The sequence below is a fragment of the Lonchura striata genome, chromosome 1, assembly GCF_050655825.1.
Source record: "Lonchura striata isolate lonStrDom1 chromosome 1, ASM5065582v1, whole genome shotgun sequence".
Taxonomy (NCBI): domain Eukaryota; kingdom Metazoa; phylum Chordata; class Aves; order Passeriformes; family Estrildidae; genus Lonchura; species Lonchura striata.
In genome coordinates, this window is record NC_140703.1 from 64,100,724 (window position 1) to 64,119,819 (window position 19,096).

Sequence of the window (19,096 nt, forward strand, 5' to 3'; positions counted from 1 at the left end):
AGACGGGCGGTGCGCGCGGCCCCGCCTCTTGTGGGACCGCCCACATCCAGGCTCCCGCGCTCCCCGGCGGGGTTGCGCCGCCTGGCGGCCGGCAGCGCGCGTGCAGCGTTGGAGAAGGAGGACGAGGAGGAGGAGGAGGAGGAGGAGGGAAGAAGCAGGGAAGAAGCAGAAGAAGGCGGCGGGGGTCGGGACGAGGCCCCGAGGGGTGCGGGAGTGACCTGGGGCCCGACCCCTGGCCGCAGGCACGCCCTATGCCAGCCTCCCAGCCCCACAGGCGCCCCGGCCCCTGCCCGCCGGCCCTCGGCGCGGACCCTGCAGCCGTGGCGGAGCGCGGCGAGACCCCGACCTGAGCCGGGCTCGGCGCCGCCCCGGCGCGGCACAGCTCTCCGGGCAGCGACCCCGCAGCATGGAACAGAAAAGCAGTAAGCCTTTAAAAATATATATATATATATACGTATATATATATATATATATGCGTGTTTGGGGCAGCCATTTGTTTTGCAAGAAACATTTTTAGGAATCAACTGTCTTAACCTATTTTCCCGTTCAACTAAATGAAGAACCCAGAATGAATGGCAAGGCTTGGGGTTGATTTCTTTTTTCAGTTACGGCACAGAAAAGATTAAGTAGCTAACGTAAATAAGGCATGTTTTACGCTGTCTGTGTCATTATGGGCTGCCCAGGCAGGTGGTGGAGTCACCGTCCCCGCATGTGTTTACGGGAAGACTGAATGTAGCACTCAGTGCCATGGTCTAGTTGGCATCCTACAGCTCGGTCATAGGTTGGACTGGATGATCTCAGAGGTCTTTTCCAACCTATTTGATTCCGTGATTCACGGAGATAAAAATTTGGAATCTTCAATGTGGCTGAAGAATGTTGTCTTACTTATTAGTATTCTTGCAGTGAAGGTTATCTTGCATTTGTCAACAAACAGAATCAGTAATTTATTTACCTAAAAAAAGCTTTCCTTTTTTCCCTCTAAATAAATTGATTTAGTTATAGTATTGCTGTACTGAGCACATCAATTTAGGAAAAAAAAAAAAAACAACAACAAAAAAACAACTGTGGGTTAATGGGCAAAGGAGTTGTGTAAGCTCAACTGAATGTGCTGGAAAGTTTGGGTCATCTTGTGACAGCTTCATGCCTCAAAGACAGTAAGACATGACCTAAGTAAAAAAATTTCCTCACATTGCTTGTTTGAGTGTTCCTCAGCTAGATCTTGACAAGGCGTGGGATGACTGTTTGAAAGGGGAATAACTATTCAACACAACATATTCTCACACTGTGCTCCTCCTGATACCCACTGTAGTGTATAAATTTTGAAAAGCTGAGTCGCTACAACTATTTTAATTTCTCACCCGATCTCTTACTTGTCCATTCTGTACCTCTTGCAGTGCTGTGTGACTCCTTTGAAGAGGAGAACCTTAACAGTTCCAGGGAGGAGAGCACTGAAGGTAGTGTAATCTGGATTAATGGAGCTAAAGAGGAAAGGAGTGTGTATTTGGCAGTCATTCTGATATGAAAATTACTACTGGAAGACAATAGCTTTGCCTTTTATGGTGTAAGAGGTTTGTCGGCAGCACTACAGGAAACACGCACCCAGGTTGTTTGTCTGGTGGCTGTAGTAAACCCTGACCTTGGCTGCTTGTTGCTTGCTCTAGCATCACTCCCCTGCACAATGCTGGGTAAGAAAAGAGATATGTGGTCACAATGATTCTATAAAGGGAAAAGAAAATCCCTCCAGCCAGATGCCAGTACACACCCTGATCTATCAGCTGGAGAGATGGTTCTGAATAATGACAAGGTAGATGTATCTGGTGGCTGCTCATTCCCTGTCCTTCTGGCTGTGATTGGTGATAGCAGCATTAGCACTGGAGAGATTAGTGGTGTGGACATTTCATTTTTTGAAATGAAAATTATACTGTCATCTTCAAATGCAATCTTTGCTTCTCCATGCAAAACAAAGCTTTTGCTACTGGAGTTTTGGGTCACTACAGCATGAGAACTGGGGAGTCATTTCCGAGGTGAGTGTTTCATTCCCCTATGGCCTACAAATTGTTATAGCTGTGGACCCAGAAACAAGAAGCTGTTCTGTCACCCATCCTCTAAAGTAATCCATCCACCAGTGCTGTCCAGATTTAATCAATGTATGGAAATATTTGAAAATATGTAATGAATAAGGACAGCAGTTTTAATCTGCAATGGAGAAACTTATTACTACACGTTCTAGATGTTTATTTTTAATTGAATGTATTTTTAAATTTTTGTTTTAAACACAAATATTAAATATAGTTTTTGTTATTTTAAAGTTGTAATAATGTCATGCACAGCAAAACGGTGCGAATGGCACAGGGCAGGTGGTGGCCCTTGGACCAGTATTGTAGGTTTCCAAAAATTGTTGTTGCTTTTTCTGTAATTGTACTTTAACCTTTCCACATGTTTAAAAAAAATTCTGTTAATATAATAGATAATTAAATTTTGTCAAGAGATAATGCAAAATCAGCCTATTTCACAAGAAAAAGTACTTTTATCATTGCCTACTGATATTAAGTATTATGCCTTTAAGTGCTGGTGACACGAGCAGCAGGGGTTGTGGTGACAAAAGATTGTCACTTCTTTCACTGCTGTCATGGGGCTTTTGAGAGTAACCACACTGCCATAGCATCACTGGGCTTCTGGTATCGTGGGCAACAGAAGTCATTCTCTACGAAATTAAAAAATGAAGGAATATTTTTTTATATAAGAATGCAGCCTGATAAGAATGCAGTATTTCTTGACTGCTGAGAAGGTGTCATCCCTGCACATTTGCCAACAGAGATTTGCTGTCTGAAAGTGGAATGTAAAACCTGTGTGACAGTGTGACTCCACCTCTAGAAATGGAGTAGGAGAACAGATTTGCTTATGCTTGGTCTTTGAAGAAGAGCAACATTAACTGAGAAAGAGCTGGTTCTTTCTTCTGTCATCATCTTTTGACATACTGAAACATATTTCCTTTTCACAGTCCTTGACAAAGATGCACAGCTGAAGTTTTAACAAGAGCCTTCATGAATGGGCTTAGCACCTCAAAGGTTCTAAACTAGTGGCTTATAAAACATTTATTTAAACAAAATGTTGTCTATAAATACTTCTAGTAGAGGAAGGAAGCATGATATATAGGGTGTGTTTATTTCAGCTAATACCCCTTGTTGAACAAAATTCTTCAAACTGCTTTTATATGAAAATATTTTGAAAGTTTTTTCCCTGACAAAACAGGGAAAAACATGCCAGAACTACTGATGGGACAGGATAGTCAGCCTATGCAGCTAAGAGTGGTTGCAGCTATTAAAAAAAAAAAAAAAATCCCAGTGTCTTTTGTCAAGTAAAATATTCAGTTCATTCAGTTGAAAATATTCTCCTGTGTCACTTTTGTGAGTTTCAGTGATTAATTTTTAGTGGGACTCCTTTGCTGGTTTTTGAAGAAAGGCTTCCACAGCTCCCTTTGTGACCTGCTTAAAAAGTTGCTTGAAGGAGCACTGTGTACCATTGGAAGCCACTCCAGTTCATTACTTGACTTCTGTTTCACTCTCTTGATTAGGTTTAGGAAAAGACTTATGGAGGTTTAATGAATCCTGCTGTACTGATTGTTTTTTCAGAAGTGCCTCCAAATTAAATGAGTGGGAGCCTTTGAATAGTCCACTAGGAGTTAGATGTTGCAGCGTGCCGTGCGGGGCGGCTGTGGCAGGGGCACGACCGTCCCCCTGCGAGCTCTGCAATTCCCAGTTATCGGCAGCTCCGGCACAGGGACAGACACCAAAGACACGGGTCTTGGGGTGGAACAAGATGGATTTATTCCTGGGCTCCCAGACAAGACAGGGGAGGTGGTGACCAGAAGTTTTTATACAGCGGCGCAGGAGGTGGGGTGTAGGAAAGTGAACCAATGAGGATATGGTAAGAGAGGAGTATAAGGTGGGGCAAATAGTTTATGAGCCTATCAGGGGAAACAGGGAAGGGGAATAATACAGAGTAACGAATGGGGTGTCCAGGATAACAAGACAGACACAGAACTCTCTGAAGAAAGGGGTAGGAGTAGGGAGAATTGACAACTTGGAAGGGAGAAGGTTAGTGAAGGACTTGGGAAGATTGGCAACTGGGGAAGGGAGGGGATTAGGGAGGAGAATGGGTCAAACATAGATTCAAAGCAAAACACACCACAACAGCTAGTGTTTTTAGACTTCTCAGGAGCTGTAAATGGTAACTTGCATTTCAGGTGATGTGAAGACATTTTGGACACAATTGGGAGGTAGAAGAGTGGATGTCATATTTGAGCAGCTGCAAAATGTGCTGTTGTTGCTGAAGGAAAAGATCAAGAATGGAACTGCAACAAACCAAGGTTTGAAATCCTAGTAGTGATTAAACTGGACTGCACAGTAGCTGTGGCCTGCATTGTGTAGGTCTGTGTGATATCTGCCATAATCCAGGTATCTCTGAATTTTAATAACTTAACTGTTGGTTTTAAGTACTTCTAAAAAATGTCTGTTCTTTTTTAAAAAACAAAAGCAATTTCAGGTACAATTGCCTATTTTCTTGTTTCACCTGTATACTTTTTCAAAAATGAATGGCTCTTAAGCACATGGAACTGAAATAATTTATTTTAGAGAAGTAATGAAATATCTGCAGTGCCTTATGTTTCATTTATCATCAGAAATTTTAGCCTTTCAAGCTGTTGTCAGAGAATTGAGTAGTTTTGGGGTAGGATAATAATCACCTCAGTATTATTCTTTGTCAGAGACACTATTATAACATGAAACAATAGTAGCAAAATGTGACACTAATGCATTTCAGATTGCTCCTGGTTTTCAAGGAAATAAGCTTCCTCTGTTTACATCAAAATACATTAAAATCATAATTCTAATAAGCTTGGAGCAGTACAGAGATTTCTTTTTACTGGTTTATTTAATTGAGTAAAATTTCTTCTTTTTATTAAGTCACCCATGTAAATGTAATCTCTGGATCTTATTGGGGTTTTTTGTGCAAGAAAATGTGCAGTGGTGTAAGATGCTTTTAAACTAATATAGCCACACACTCTGCATTATATATATAACACTTCCTCTTAACTGGTAGTGCAACTTCTTGTGCTCTTGAGCTCCCACATCTTGACTGTTAAGACAAAATATCAAAGCGGTGCAGAGATAAAAGTTGAACTTGAATCACCATCTGATGCAATCTCTGATAAAGTTCAGTTTGAATTTTTCTGTGCTTTGTTCTGTAAAGGTTTCAAGCTAAAATATTAAGGTGGATTTTGGTGAGCGTTGTCTGCCAGCTTGTAATATTTATTGTATGGGGTAAGAGGTTGAGACAGAACAGGTCTCTTGCATTCTTCTATCTGAAGGCCATTTCCACCAATTTAGAAGTAGCATTAATTTGGTCTGCCAAGTTGCAACCCTTCCTAACCTGAAGATGATCAGTCTGATGACCAAGGTTGAAGCTTACACTTAATTGTCTTTATATATGCTTCCACTGTAGGCCACCAGATTGTGTGTTTGGAGACATTCCAGCAGCTTTCCAAAAGCTGATGGATATTCAGTGCCAATTCACAACTACTACTGTGAGCTGTAACAATTCTGTAATTCCCAGATGTGTCTGCTCGGGTCTGTGGTGCAGCATGTTTCTAGTTGTATCAGTCTTGCGATGCTCTAGGTGAGCAAGTGAGGAGAAACAAGTGTCTGTAGAGGATTTAATACCTTGTTTTACCTATTATCATTACTTAAATTCAACTTACTATCTGTTTTGGTTTGGTTTTTTTGCATAGAGTGCTGGCAGGCTTGGGCACTGGTGAATGAAGCTAATTTAGGTGATCTCTTAACCTTGACAAATGGTACGTGCATTTCCACTGTGTTTGTTTGGTATGTGGATTTAATTTGTCTTGTTTTACTTGCCAGAAGCTCAATTCCCTTCTTTGAAATCAATCAAATAGATCTGAAAAGGCCATTAGCATTACAATGAGGAAAAGCTGATTAATAATCTCCTCAAGTATTGAACTGTGAACTCTCACCTGGGTTTGTATTTTTGTGGTTTGTTTGTGTATGTATGGTACTTGTACCACAGAAAGAGAATTTGAACTAGTAAGCCCTTATGAACCCAAGCTGTCTGTGGGCAGTTATCCTGTGCATGGCTCCACTGGCTGTAATAGCTTGGCATCCTTTTATCTCTAAAAATAAGGGAGATCTGTAAAAGTGTTTCACGTGCGTGTTCTTTCTGGTCACTTTGAAAACCACATGGAAGATTTTTCAGTAGGACACTTACCAACAAGATTTTTGTTAGCTACAGTTACCAATGCCTTGTTTGTAATGTGTTTTGTTAATTATCTCATTAGTAACTAAAGTAAATTCAATCATAAATTGAAATCTGTTTTGATGAAGATTTTGCTCACATTCAATTTTTTTCAGTAAGTGATGAGTTGAATGGAGGTGGTGCACAGGAAACCAAACCCAAACTGCAGCCTCTTCTTCCAGATGACAATGCTGCAGACACTGTAGAATTTTCTGACAGGTCAGTGCCTTCATTTCAGTTCCTTCTTTGACATATTCTCTACTGCAGTTGACAGAGTTCTAAAATTTGTATTTCTCAAGTCAGTGTTTTAAGCCCAATTTGAATCCTGTGAGTTTTCAAAGTGAAAATGTTTTTAATTTAATCTTTGTGGAAAACCTGAGGTTTTGGATAGACTTGTCTAATTTCCCATATGAGAACGTTGCAGAATAGGGTGTGGTAGTGAATAAAGGTTTACGAGTGTTATCAGGGTTAGGACTTAAGCATCAGTTCTCAGGCTTTCCTTACAGCACAGATTGTCAGGTGTGTAACTTAGTCTCTCTGTGTTTAGTATTTAGCCTCAGGTACTGATTTGAAAGGTGAGGGTAAATACATAATTCTTTTTTTTTTTTTTTAATTTCCTTGCTGTGTTTTAGCATACAAGTTCTAGGAAGAAGCTTTTTTTATGCAACTAAATATATCTTTATATGTTCTTAGGACAATTTCAACATGTGAAACCTTGGGCCTTCTAGCAGTGGGGCTAAAAATACTGAAGTGCTAAAAAAACTGAGCACAGCACTGGTTGTCTAAGATGCTTCTCTTTTTTTTTTTTTTTTTCTCCTCATTTATTTCAAATAGCCAAAAAGAGGATATGGAAAGAACTTGCTCAGGGAGTAAAGAAGGATCTGGCAAAATTCTAGGTTTACCTTTAAATGTGAAGTATCAGAGCCACAAGTGTTCTAGTGCATGTCTTGCCAACAGAGCAGTGGATTCCTACAAGGGTGAAAATCCTCTGAAGATCCCAATCCTGTTTGACTTTCAAAGACGCCATGCAAAAGCAGACTGCCTTTCGAAGCCACTGGATGTGAATTACAAAGCTCCTTGTGGTCGGAGTCTGAGAAGCTTTCGAGATGTGCGAAATTACTTGTTTGAAACAGAGTGCAAGTTCTTATTTGTTGATCACTTCTCCTTCAACACATATGTGCTGTTGTGCAGGAACACCATGAATCCTGAGCCCCTTGTGTTTGAGTTCGATATTAGCAATGGAGCCGAGTCTGTGCCCATCTCCTTCTGTAACAATCTCGACCACGCAAGATTGCCTTATTTCAAGTATCGGAAGTCGTCGTGGCCACGTGGATATTATCTCAACAATCTCTCCAGCCTGTTTGTTGATTCCTGTGACTGCACAGATGGCTGCATTGATAGGTAGGTAGAAAGATCTCATCTCAGGCTGGTGACACATGATGCTTCAGTAGCAGGGTGGTGGGGTGTGAAGGTGCAGTACCAAACAGGACCGGCGCTGCTGGAGTATCTTGTGCCATGCTTTGTGTTGACTGATACCATTGTGTCTTTCTCTTCTCCAGAGCTTGGGTGCTCCAACTGGTTCACCCTCTGTTGTAGGGAAGGAAGCGATCAACTGGCAAATTATTGTGTTCCTTTTCCTTTCTTTCAAACTGGCAGTGTTTCTTCTACAGGTGGAGCTGACAAGCAGACATCTTGGCTTTGTAAAAAGAGTAGGGAAGGGAGTCTTGTGCCAGCAGAGTCAGGCTAGTTTTCATGGCAGGATCCTGCCTGACAATTTCTGCTGCAGTTCCTACTGTTAAATGGCATCCTGTAGATGGGGTGGGAAAGCCTGGAGGGATCAAATCATTTGGAACTTAGAGGATTACTGAGGGCAGGTGAAGAAACATCCCCATTCCCAACCTCTGCATGTCATCCTTCCCCTTGGCTAAACAGAAACTACAAAACTCAGTGGTTACAGATTATGTTTGTGGTCTGAGCAGTTCCAATACTCTTGCTCATTGTCATCTTTTTCTAAATCCCAGTAACTCTGAGCTACAGACACTGTGAAAACCTACCACTGTTACCATATGCAAGTTTGGTGTTATTTTTGTCTACTTTCTGGAAGGATGTTTGTCTGATCCCTCTGTATAGGCATTATTTAGTGTTACATCCATTTTGTATTATTGACATCTAGGGCAGTTGCACATGCTGCTGTGCAACATAGTTACTCATGCTCAACAAAAGCTTGAAATCACAGCCTGGTATAATGAAACTTAATTTTAGTAATTTAGTTTCAGCTGAGTGGTGAGAAACAGCAAGTGCACAGCCTGCCACTTCTTTGCACTAAAGTTCCACAAGAATTGAGATGCTTTTGATGTGCAGTTTTGGGGTTTAGGATTTGCACAATTACTGTGACTCTCTGAAGTTGTCATGACATACAATGGTGAAGACAAGCACTGTTGCTTGAATTTTCCACAGTGTAAAATTCTTCACTTTTTGGGGGCTAAGGAAGGAGGAAGATAAAGTAGTGGCAAACAGGCTGGGATGCTGTGCCAGAAGAGGTGATTTTTATTCATTTGATCCATTTGACTATGTCCTGCTTATAGTAAGTTTCTGTTGTACTTCAGCTGTTTGCATGTGCCATTTAAGGAGCTTGGCAGAAGAATGGGGTTGGGGGGGAGAGGACATGGTTATTGTAAAGCACGGGTAACCAGCCAAGAGACTAAGAAAAAGGTGCCTGAAACAGCCTTGTGGAGGCGGAGTACACTCTGTACAGTGTATGTGTGTGTATAGTCAAGTGCATTTCAAATTACCTAGATTTATTATTGTTTTATACTATTTCATTTCCATTCTGAGATGTTTTACTCTTATTTTTAGGTCAAAGTGTGCATGCCTACAGCTGACAGCAAGAGGCTGTAGTAAAATTTCTCTATCTCCAAGTAGTAAAAGATCTTGTGGATACCGTTACAAAAGACTGGAGGGACCTGTTTCTAGTGGGTAAGAAAGACTACAGGAGTAAAATAAGAGCATACAAGCAAAACAGCAGTTAAGTCTAAGTGCCACAGGATTAAAATAACTGGAGGTTTTTGATTACCGAAACCTTCTATTTTTGACACAATTTTAGTGACAGATCAGGATGATAAAAACTAACGTGACTTGAATAAAAGGAGGAAAAAAAAAACTTTTGTATTGCAGGTCCTACAGTTTTCACAGCTTAGGTCAAGGTCCAGGAGAAGTGTGAAGAGTGACCAAAATCCTAAAGACACATCAGCCAGCTGCTTTTGCCTGACTTGGTTATGGGTGACTCATCCAAGAATCTCCAAAGCCATCCAATGTTTCAAGTGTTTGCCCTTTCTCTTATTCAGCTCATGTGGATTAATAGGTGGCCTGGAGAAGATGCCAGTTACTTCAGGCGTCTAGGAGAGGAATTATGCAAGGAGGCTTTCTGCAGTAGCCAAAGGCTTCAATCTACAGGCTTGAGGAGCCTCTTTCAGACCACTGTGTGATGTTAGTTTTTGGCTGATGTGGAGAATTAAGATTGTTGGAGACACCAGAAACAGATGCAAAAAAAGCACAATTATGAGACCTCTTGGAAATGCTTCTTTAGCATTGACAGCTACAGTGAAGTCCAGGCATATGTTGTCTTGCTAAAATCAGTTCCAGTGTAAAATTAGGTATTTCTTAGGGATTTCTGTTTCTGTGTGATTTACTCCTATAAAACAAAAATATAGCATTTGTTATGTCAAAATGTATGTGGTCTTATGTATACTTACGCCAAAATCTGGCAGACAGACTCTTAAAATTAGTGAACCGGCAGTCAAGAAAGTCACACACTTCAGAACATTGCTGCACAACCAGTTTTAGCCAGTCTTTACATTTCAGCCCACTGCTTTATTGATGCTTGGAAGGGGAATTAATAATAGGAATTTTGTTGTGCTAATGCATCCATTTATATTTTGCTTTGTGTTTCTTCTCTTGACAGGATTTATGAGTGTAGTGTGTTGTGCAGATGTGACAAGCTGATGTGTCAGAACAGAGTTGTACAGCATGGCATTCAAGTCAGGCTGCAAGTGTTCAACACGGAAAAGAAGGGCTGGGGTGTCCGCTGCCTGGATGACATCGACAAGGGGACATTTGTTTGTACTTACTCAGGTAGCAGGAGGGGAACTGTGAAGACATGTAGCATAATTCTTCCTCTCCCATGGTGTGTGCCCTGGATCTTTTTTTGAGAACAGGGAAATACAGGGTTGGAAGAGAAGTGTGTCAGTGTAATCTTAACTTGCTACATGATCAATATTAAGAAAAACTGTGAAAAGATGGTGATAGACAAATGGAGCAAAAGATATCTCAGACTGCTGATTTTTTTCCCTCACAAATTTGTGCATCCTATGCCAGGGCTAATTTTTTTTTTTTTTTTGTAAAAACCATAAAATCATAGGATTGTTTAGGTTGGAAGGGACCTTAAAAAACATCTAGTTGCATTCCTGCCATGGGCAGGGACACTTTTCACTAGAGCCAGCCGGTAGCTGAGGACCACACCCAAAGTGGTCTTGAACACTTCCAGAGATGGGGCTCTCACAGCTTCTCTGGGCAACTTGTGCCAGTGTCTCCCACATTCACAGTGAAGAAGTTCTTACTACTGTCTAATCTAGATGTGCTCTCTTTCAGTTTAAGGCCGTTGTCCTTTGTCTTATCACTACGTGCCCTTGTCTAATTCAGTTTGTACTTCAGCCTATATTGACATAATAGAATTATAGGCAGCATTCATAATTTGTTTTCCCAAGCAATACTCTTGTATTTATTAATGTAAATTTGACCTGTGATAGTAAGTGTGACTCAGCAAACAAGGACGGGGGGAAAAAAAAAAAAAAAAACAGGAAAATTTTTCTTTTTCTTTCAGGTAGATTAATGAGCAGAGCTGAAGTACTGGGAGATGCTGAGCAAGAGCTGAAGGAGAAAAGTGCAGTGAATGATGGAGGCCATGACTTTTCTTCCAAAAAAAGAAAACTTGACCTTTATCGTTCAGACTCAGTGATTGAACTAGTGCAGACTGACAAAAATGACGTTCTTGAGAATCAGGAATCTTTGTTTCAGTCTGTGAATAATGAAAATAAGTCAACCCTGTAAGTTTAGCAAAGTAAGCTTAAGCATAACAAAACTAATATTCTGCTAATCTCGAAATTCTGTTGTATAACTTAGAGTATGTCCTGATATGAAGGTGGTGTTTTTTTTCTTTCTGAACTTCTTTTTAAATTGCCAATTATTTATTTTAGTGGGACAGAGTTTTCCCTCTGTATTAATTTTACTTGTGTGTACCACTTGGCATTTTCTAGAAATTCAGTTCATCTCTTGGGTGTACTTGATCTGTTCAGGGCATTAATGGTAATGCTAATTTGAAAGAATTAATAAAATATACTTGAAATAATTTTTTTTTAAATACTCGAAGACACTGAAGGGTTTGATAATACATCAGCCACCAGGTGTACTGCCCTTTGCTCCCAGTCTCTAAACCTTTTGTTATTTGTAACATAACCTTTCCTGCCAGAAACCTTAACCTTCCCTGTTAAGAGTCTGACAACACCTCACTTTTGCAGAGAATGTTTTCCTAGTTGAAAGCTGTGCTGTCAAAACTGTTGAAAGTAGTAGCAGGAAAAGGCAAAGCTCTGTAGGTGCTCTATTTTGAGATAATCTGATATAATAATAGTAATGCAACAGACAATTTGGTTCTCAGCATGATAACTGGAAAAGTATGTAAAAGCAGCTGCTGATCTCTCAAAAAAGTTTGAGCGACCGCTTTCTTACAAATGCAATAGAGAACCTAGCCTAGGTTCTCAATTCTTAAAAACAAAATACTCACAGAAGATGGGGTGAGGTCAGACTGCAGGCTCTGATGTAGTTCCTCTAGAGAAGAGACTGGAAATAGAGACTGTTAGAGAAAGAAATACGTGCTATGAGAGTTACTTTTGAGTCTGTTTGTCTTTTATCATTTCCTTTTGACCTTTCTGTGCAGGGTTCATCTAAAGAACTCAAGTAATGCAACTATGAGAAAGCCTGGAACCAAAACACTTGTTTTTCGCAATCACCAGCTAAAAATGGTAATAAATGGCTTTAACAGATTCATTTTTCACTGTGTTGAATATGTCTGTTAAGTTTGACATTTTCATCTTGTGTGTTTAGATAGTTCTAATGACCTTTCTTCAGGAGATTGTGTCACACTGTGAGCTAGGCTGTCATGCTGGAAACTGCATCCCATCCCCTCTCCATTACCAGTCCTTCAGCGTGTTCCCCCAGACCAGCATTATCTACTCCCATGGCCTTCCCTTCTTCACCCTTCACTTACACTCCTCAAGAGCCTGAAGTAATTATTCTCCCCCTGCACCCCGTGTGTACAGAGTTAGGGGGTGAGAGTGATAATATTTTTGTGATATCTCCCCTAAGAATGGCACAGCAGGGAGAGAAGGGAATTTCACAATGTCTATGCAGTTTTCTCATACAGTGGCAGAGTTGGGAGAACTGACCTGAATGTGACTCCTGACCTGTCATGAGCGTGAAACATTGCCTGCAAACATATGCAAAGGAGGAAAACTAGTGTAAACTTATGCTTTGGGTTTTTACTGGATTCATTGCCCTTAAGAAATGTGCATGGAATTTTCATGCAAATTTTGCAGTGCTGTCCATTCTAGAGGTCCTGTAACAAATTGCCTTTTTGTGATGGGAGAAGAGAAATTCTTCCACATCTGGTCATTTCATTGGAACTGTGTAAAAAGCATGTTTGGAATTTGGCTCAGCAACTTACAATTCTGGTGAAATTGTTGGGACTTAAGCACTTATTTACATGTCTTATTGACTAGGGGACTCTTTCCTGCTTATTATGAAGGAGAAATTGAAATTAAGATAAATTTTGCATTGCAGTAAATGAATTAACTTTTCTAATTCAGCCACAGCTATGCATTACTGTAGCTTTGAAACTTCAGCCTTGGAGTTCTAAAAGCTACTTGTTGTGCCCTCTTGGCCCAGAGATGCATGCTGCATGTCACAGCCTTTTCATTTGATACACAGGTGCACAGTGTCAGCTCAGATGAAGGTGATAGTTCTCAGATTCATCAATCAAGCAAAACAAAACTAACCAGTGGAACAAAGAAAGGAAAAGAAAGTAGGTTTGCAGAGCTCTATATACTGCATGCTTTGTACAGTTGCGTCCCATCAGGTGATAGACTTTAATGTAGACAGTGTGGGCAGACCAGTTTTTAGAGTAGAATAATGTTGTCTGTAGATGTTGAGACATGTTGAACTGTCCAGACAGCAGCTTCTCAAATACTTTGCAGCTGTGGGGAAGTCAGCCTTGCAGATGTCACACCCAGTACCTGTTCCAGCCAATAAAAATTGAACAGGATATTATACTGGGGTGGATGGACCTCAAGCTTGAGAGGCAGTGTGAAACTGATGCTATTTGCACATGCATCTTGCTTCTGTCTTAAGTACAGTTTGTGATTCTCATAGGAATTAAGGTGGAGGATGATAAAAAATGCTATGTGGGAAAAGTCAGTCTGGAATGGGATTTGAGAAGAGTGAGACACTAGGTCACTCAGAGGCACCTTGAGCAAGTGCTTTAGGCATCACAGCAGGAAACAGTAATTTGTGGGAGAATTGATGAGAGACATAGAAAAAATGTGTTGCGTACTTGTAGATAGCAAGAAAGCTGCTTAGATTTTGGAGGATGTGGGAAAAGTACATGGCTAAGAGTTCAGGGCCAAACAAGGGAAAGGGTTTGGCCTTAAACTGGTGTTGAGAAGTAACATACATATCCATTGACAGAATCTACCCAGCAGCAGAAGGAAGAACATCTGATGGAAATTGGACAGACTGGCTATGCTGGTGTAGAGAGTGCAGGATGCAGAAGAAGGAGTATGCTACTGCAGGGTGTTGATTGTGGCAAGTCCGGTGAGCTGGATGACACATGTGATGTGAGGCCTTCCAACAATGCACCCCTAAAAGCTGACTGCAAAGAAAGTAGCAGGCAGCCAAAACAAGATGCACTTTGTGAGGAGTCTGATAGTGATGGGATGCTTTCCAAAAATGCTAATGAAGAAAGTATTTATGTACTGGATGCCACAAAAGAAGGAAATGTGGGTCGTTTTCTAAATGTAAGTACTAAGTTGCATGGTTCTCTTTGTTGCCTCTGCAAATACATCATTTACTTATTTAAGCTTTTTTACATAGAGTTTTTTACATAAACAGTGTGAGTGATGGGCCCATGACAAGAGAGACACATGTGATACTCCCTGCTATCACAGGTGGTTGGGGTCACACTGGCTGTTCAATTGCCAAGTACCTCCAGCTAAGACAAATAGTTCATAGACACATCTGCAGGTACACTGCAAATAATTTATTTCTCTTCATTGGCATGACTGTCTTACAGCAAAACCCTTGAATATGTTTAAATTGTTCTTCCTTGCAGAGGTAATTTGGTGTTAATATTAGCAGTGCATCTTGCAGAAACCTTCCTTCTGTTCCCGTGAGCATACATATGTTCCTACATGCACCTGAGCGACCTTTCACATGCTGTACTTGGATGTAATCCATTGCTTGCTCCCTAGCACTACTGCCCTGGCAATGGCATTGGGTGATAAACTTTCCATGTAGGCTTGGGAGGGGAAGGAAGAAACTACTTCTACTGGTGACAGATACCTGACACAAAATAGTTTTTTTCAGCCAACGATACGGTTGGACTGTTTCTAATTCGTATTTTCTGTTTTACAGCACAGCTGTTGCCCAAACCTCTTTGCACAAAGTGTGTTTGTAGAAACTCACAACAAAAGTTTTCCATGGGTGGCATTCTTCACAAACAGGTGAATTTCTGGAAGTTTAATGTTATTCATTCAAGGCACCAGAAGGAAAAAAACACTGCTCACTTATTAGAGCATAATTACACTGAGGGGTGGGGCAGACGCTCAGATCAAAAAGGAAAACCTGTCTTATAGGTGACTTCTTATTGTGCACTAAAGGCAGAAGAAATACAGTGATTGATTATCATTAACGAGTTTTGCTTCAGTTTTGCACTGAAATGCTAAGTAGGTAGGGTTAATTTTGACGTTTCCACTTCAGTGATAATCTTCTTCAGTAGAAAAATAGGTTTAACTCAGCATGGTCATTCAGAAAGCCAAGATCCACTCATCCCACTGTTGTGTCTTAAGGAATGGCCACCAGATCTGCATTGCATAGGGCAGGATTGAGCCCCACAGGATATTAAGGTTGAGACACTTTGTGGGCCAGACAAACTGGCTTGAGTCCTTTTCCTCAGAGCTGTCAACACAAGCAGGACTTTATGTAGCCCAGTATGTCCTGGGGATGTGACAATAGGATACTCAGAGGTGAAAATTTGTTCTGAAAGTGAGAGATGCAGGTATTTCCTTAGTGTCTAACAGAGAGGTACAGAGAGCTGGTGCCAGCAAGACACAGTATGGCAGCAGCTCAACCCAGGAGAGGAAAGATTAATTGTATGAATGAAGTTGGCTGACATGCATGCCAGCAGTAGTACTAGGTGAGAACAGAACAGAGAGGAGAGACTTTGTGCTGACAAACCAGTTCCACGGAACACTGATCTTCTGTGAAGCCTTGCAACTCTGCTCCATACTGACATAGATGCTATGGACTGCACTGGGAAGTCTCCAAGAACTGTGAAGACAATGTCTTGAAATACATCCAAAAAAGAATTTTGTTTTAGCTAGAGTCTTTCTTGCTCACGTACTTGGTAGAGAAGTGTAGTGAGGACTGAGGCCACTGGAGAGAGATAATAGTGACCAGCAGACACTTAGGGAAGATTGTTGAAGGAGAGTTCCCTTCATTGGTTCTTCCATTTTCTGGGCATCACCCTTTTACATCTTTACATCTTTTCTAAATTAAGGACTTCATCTGCATCATTGAGCTTAATTGTGTGCCTTCCATGAACTTGCCCAGTCACCTTTTTATTTGTTTTACATGTCTGGCCTCCAGACCATCTCAAGTCAGCAAGTCCCAGGCTGCAATTACATGCTGTATGGAAAGTCCTCATTGTTTGTTGTCAGTCAGCTGCCTAGTAATTCACTGGATGTCCCCTATACCATATCTAGTGAGAAACATCAGAGAATTACTCTCTTCTTCACAATATTCATATTTTATTATATTTTCCATCACTTGTCCCTCAGCATCATAGTCTCAGGTATTTAGTTTGGCATTCATTTTGGACAATGAATTTCCTACCTTAGACATTTCTTCTATTTTACTACCAGAGCTGCTGGTTCCTGAAGAGCATGTGTTTAATTCTGAGTTTTGGCTTTGTGCACATAGTGCAATTGCATTAAAAAGTAGCCTGTCAGACAAAAGATAACAGGCTTCAACAATATATCTAGAGCTCTGTTCGAATTTCAATGATGCACTGTACATAGGAAAAATAACAAAACTGTGTTATTCATTTAGATATATCACGTGGTTTTCCCTTTTTATTTTTTTTTGGGGGGGTGGTTTGGGTTTTTGTTTTGGTGTTTTTTGTTTGTTGTTTTGGTTTGGATTTTTCATTTTGTTTGCTTTGGTTTTGTTGTGGGCTTTTTATTTGATTTTTGTTTCTCAGAATTTCCCTCTAAATAAGAGCACATTGTTTAGATTCCAACTCTTATTTGCAATTCCATAGCAATTTGTGTAGCCAAAGGAGCAGGAGTGTGTCAACGACTCCTTGTATGCCTTGTTTCCTTCCCAACAAGCTGGCTGTGTGATGCTCCCTGCCCCCTACAATTTTTGGGTTTGTGTGTCAGTGGTGACAAATTGTTAGCACTGTACTGTTCTGCTTAGTTCAAGCAAATTGACTATTTTATTTCTTAGACATGTGAAAGCTGGAACCGAACTCACATGGGATTATGGTTATGAAGCTGGAAGCATGCCAGAGACAGAGATTTCCTGTCACTGTGGAGTTCAGAAGTGCAGGAAAAAAACCTTATAGGCAAAGCTTTCCTACTGTCAATACATCTTGTACCTGGGATTTATATGCTGGAAGGGATGACTACTCAGCAAACAGCCCTCAAGTCTGTGGTGCTAATTGCTTTCAACTAAAATGCCTTTCACCTGATGATTTTTTAAATTTACATTTAAATGTCACTTTAGTAGTTTACAGAATTTGAACTGTTTGTCCAAAGAACAAGCATCAGACTTTTCCGAGGTAATTTCTGTTCTCCTGGTCTTCCTCCTCTTCTAATCCACAAGCAAAGTTCATAGTGCACTGGAAGAATTTGTGCTCCATGCCATCTGCAGCAGAGACATGACTGATGAGAGCAGCAGTTCCTTGGTGCTTTCTGTGTCCCTCCACAGTGCAGAGTTAGCGAAACTCAGGTTTTTGAAATTCATTATGGATGCAAGACTGCCTGTCTGGGCACTGGGAATTGTTTAAATACACCTAAGCCTGTTGCATCCAGTGGGACAAATAGCCCTGGACAGAGACAGCATTAAACAACAGTTCTGCAGAACTGTGTTTCTGCTACAAAATGAGCTGGACAAGTCCTGCTGCAGCAGGAGCAAAATGACTGGGTTTTGTTGGATTGCACCCCTCTCCACATTTGTGACACACAGAGAAATCCTTGAGAAATCCAGTGTGCCTCATCTCAGTGCCATATTGTGTATGGGGCAGGTTGGCCACAGAATTCCTTACCACATGGTTTGTGGGTAAGAAAGAAACAAGCTACACTAGGAGACCTGGAGTGCAGATGCAGGAGGTGTCTCTGAAATGGAGCAAGGGATGGATGTGCAAGTGCATGGCTTCTGAATATGTTGGAGCCTTGGACAAGCAAAGAGGTGGCACGGGTGAGCAATTTAGACATTTGAAGAACCACTGCCAAAGGTTTCAAAAAAAGTGTTTTTATTAAAAATGTTGTAAAAGTAAGACTTAACATAATTTGATAGCAAAGTATACTCTGTAACTGCGGAGGATATGATAATGATTTAAAGTTACTAATTCAAAATCTAGTGGCACTGTAGTACAAGACTGTGTGTGACATTGGTCACTTAATAGAAACCTGCAGTTTATCAGGTGTGTCTGAGCCTGGAGGAGTAACACTGAGAGCATCCCAGCTCACAGGGAAATCACTGCCATACAGCCAGCTGATTAGCATGTGGGCTAGAAAAAAGGCTCTCTCAGGCTGTCATTTATGGAATAAAGTGGTTAGCTTGAGGTCAAGCTACCTTTGTTGGAGAATGTAAACATGAGAGTCTTGTACCTGCACTTTTCTTTGTTCCTTGATAAATGAGTCTTGGAAGAACCACCCCATTATTCATGTGTTATTTACATGGTCAGTATCCCAGATTCCAAGTTCCATATGCCTCAGTGCTCACCATGTCACTCTGCTCCTGTAGGGATTTTCAGAGAAATGGTTGGAACAAATGGAGGTCTTGGCCTGTCATGTTCAAGCCTATACTGCTAAGTTAAAGAGAAGCTGGAACTAGTTCTCAGCCCTGAGGCCAAGAGGCAGTGGATGTCTCGTGCACACATGGCTTAGGGTTCTGTTGTAATTGGGTTGTATCTGTGCTGTGTAATTGTGGACAAACATGGTTTCTGTGGCCTTAAGTGGGTTTTTTTTTTTTAGTTTACTTTGGACGCTTCAAGCTTAAAAATAATGGAGTTATACTGCAACAGAGGATGCTCTTGGATTTTTCAAATTTCATAATGCATAAGGAGTTTCAGCCTTTTAAAAGTGGACCTTTCACAGAGATAACAGACCTGTGAACCATTCTGCTTACAGTGAAACCTCAGATATTCTCTCCCTCAGCTGTTTGAGAGTTTGACACA

The 19,096-nt window shown here is 40.9% G+C and overlaps 1 protein-coding gene across 4 annotated transcripts; it reads left to right on the forward strand.

The window, feature by feature from the left end:
- Positions 1 to 98: 98 nt before the first annotated feature.
- SETDB2 (SET domain bifurcated histone lysine methyltransferase 2) lies at positions 99 to 19,066 on the forward strand. 4 transcript variants are annotated; one of them, XM_085577836.1, is made up of 14 exons: positions 99 to 422; positions 1,395 to 1,454; positions 4,247 to 4,369; positions 5,789 to 5,854; positions 6,426 to 6,528; positions 7,144 to 7,710; positions 9,166 to 9,285; positions 10,271 to 10,440; positions 11,189 to 11,411; positions 12,299 to 12,383; positions 13,348 to 13,441; positions 14,104 to 14,432; positions 15,049 to 15,137; positions 18,894 to 19,066. In XM_085577836.1, exons 1-14 carry the CDS (start codon positions 407 to 409, stop codon positions 18,916 to 18,918), a joined length of 2,070 nt encoding a protein of 689 aa, XP_085433962.1. In that variant the 5' UTR covers positions 99 to 406; the 3' UTR covers positions 18,919 to 19,066. The 4 variants fall into 4 exon arrangements, with proteins under 4 accessions (XP_085433962.1, XP_077637533.2, XP_077637534.2 ...); XM_077781407.2 differs by lacking the exon at positions 18,894 to 19,066 and adding an exon at positions 17,143 to 18,572; XM_077781408.2 differs by lacking the exon at positions 18,894 to 19,066 and adding an exon at positions 17,143 to 18,572 and having other exon boundaries at positions 7,501 to 7,710.
- Positions 19,067 to 19,096: the final 30 nt, after the last annotated feature.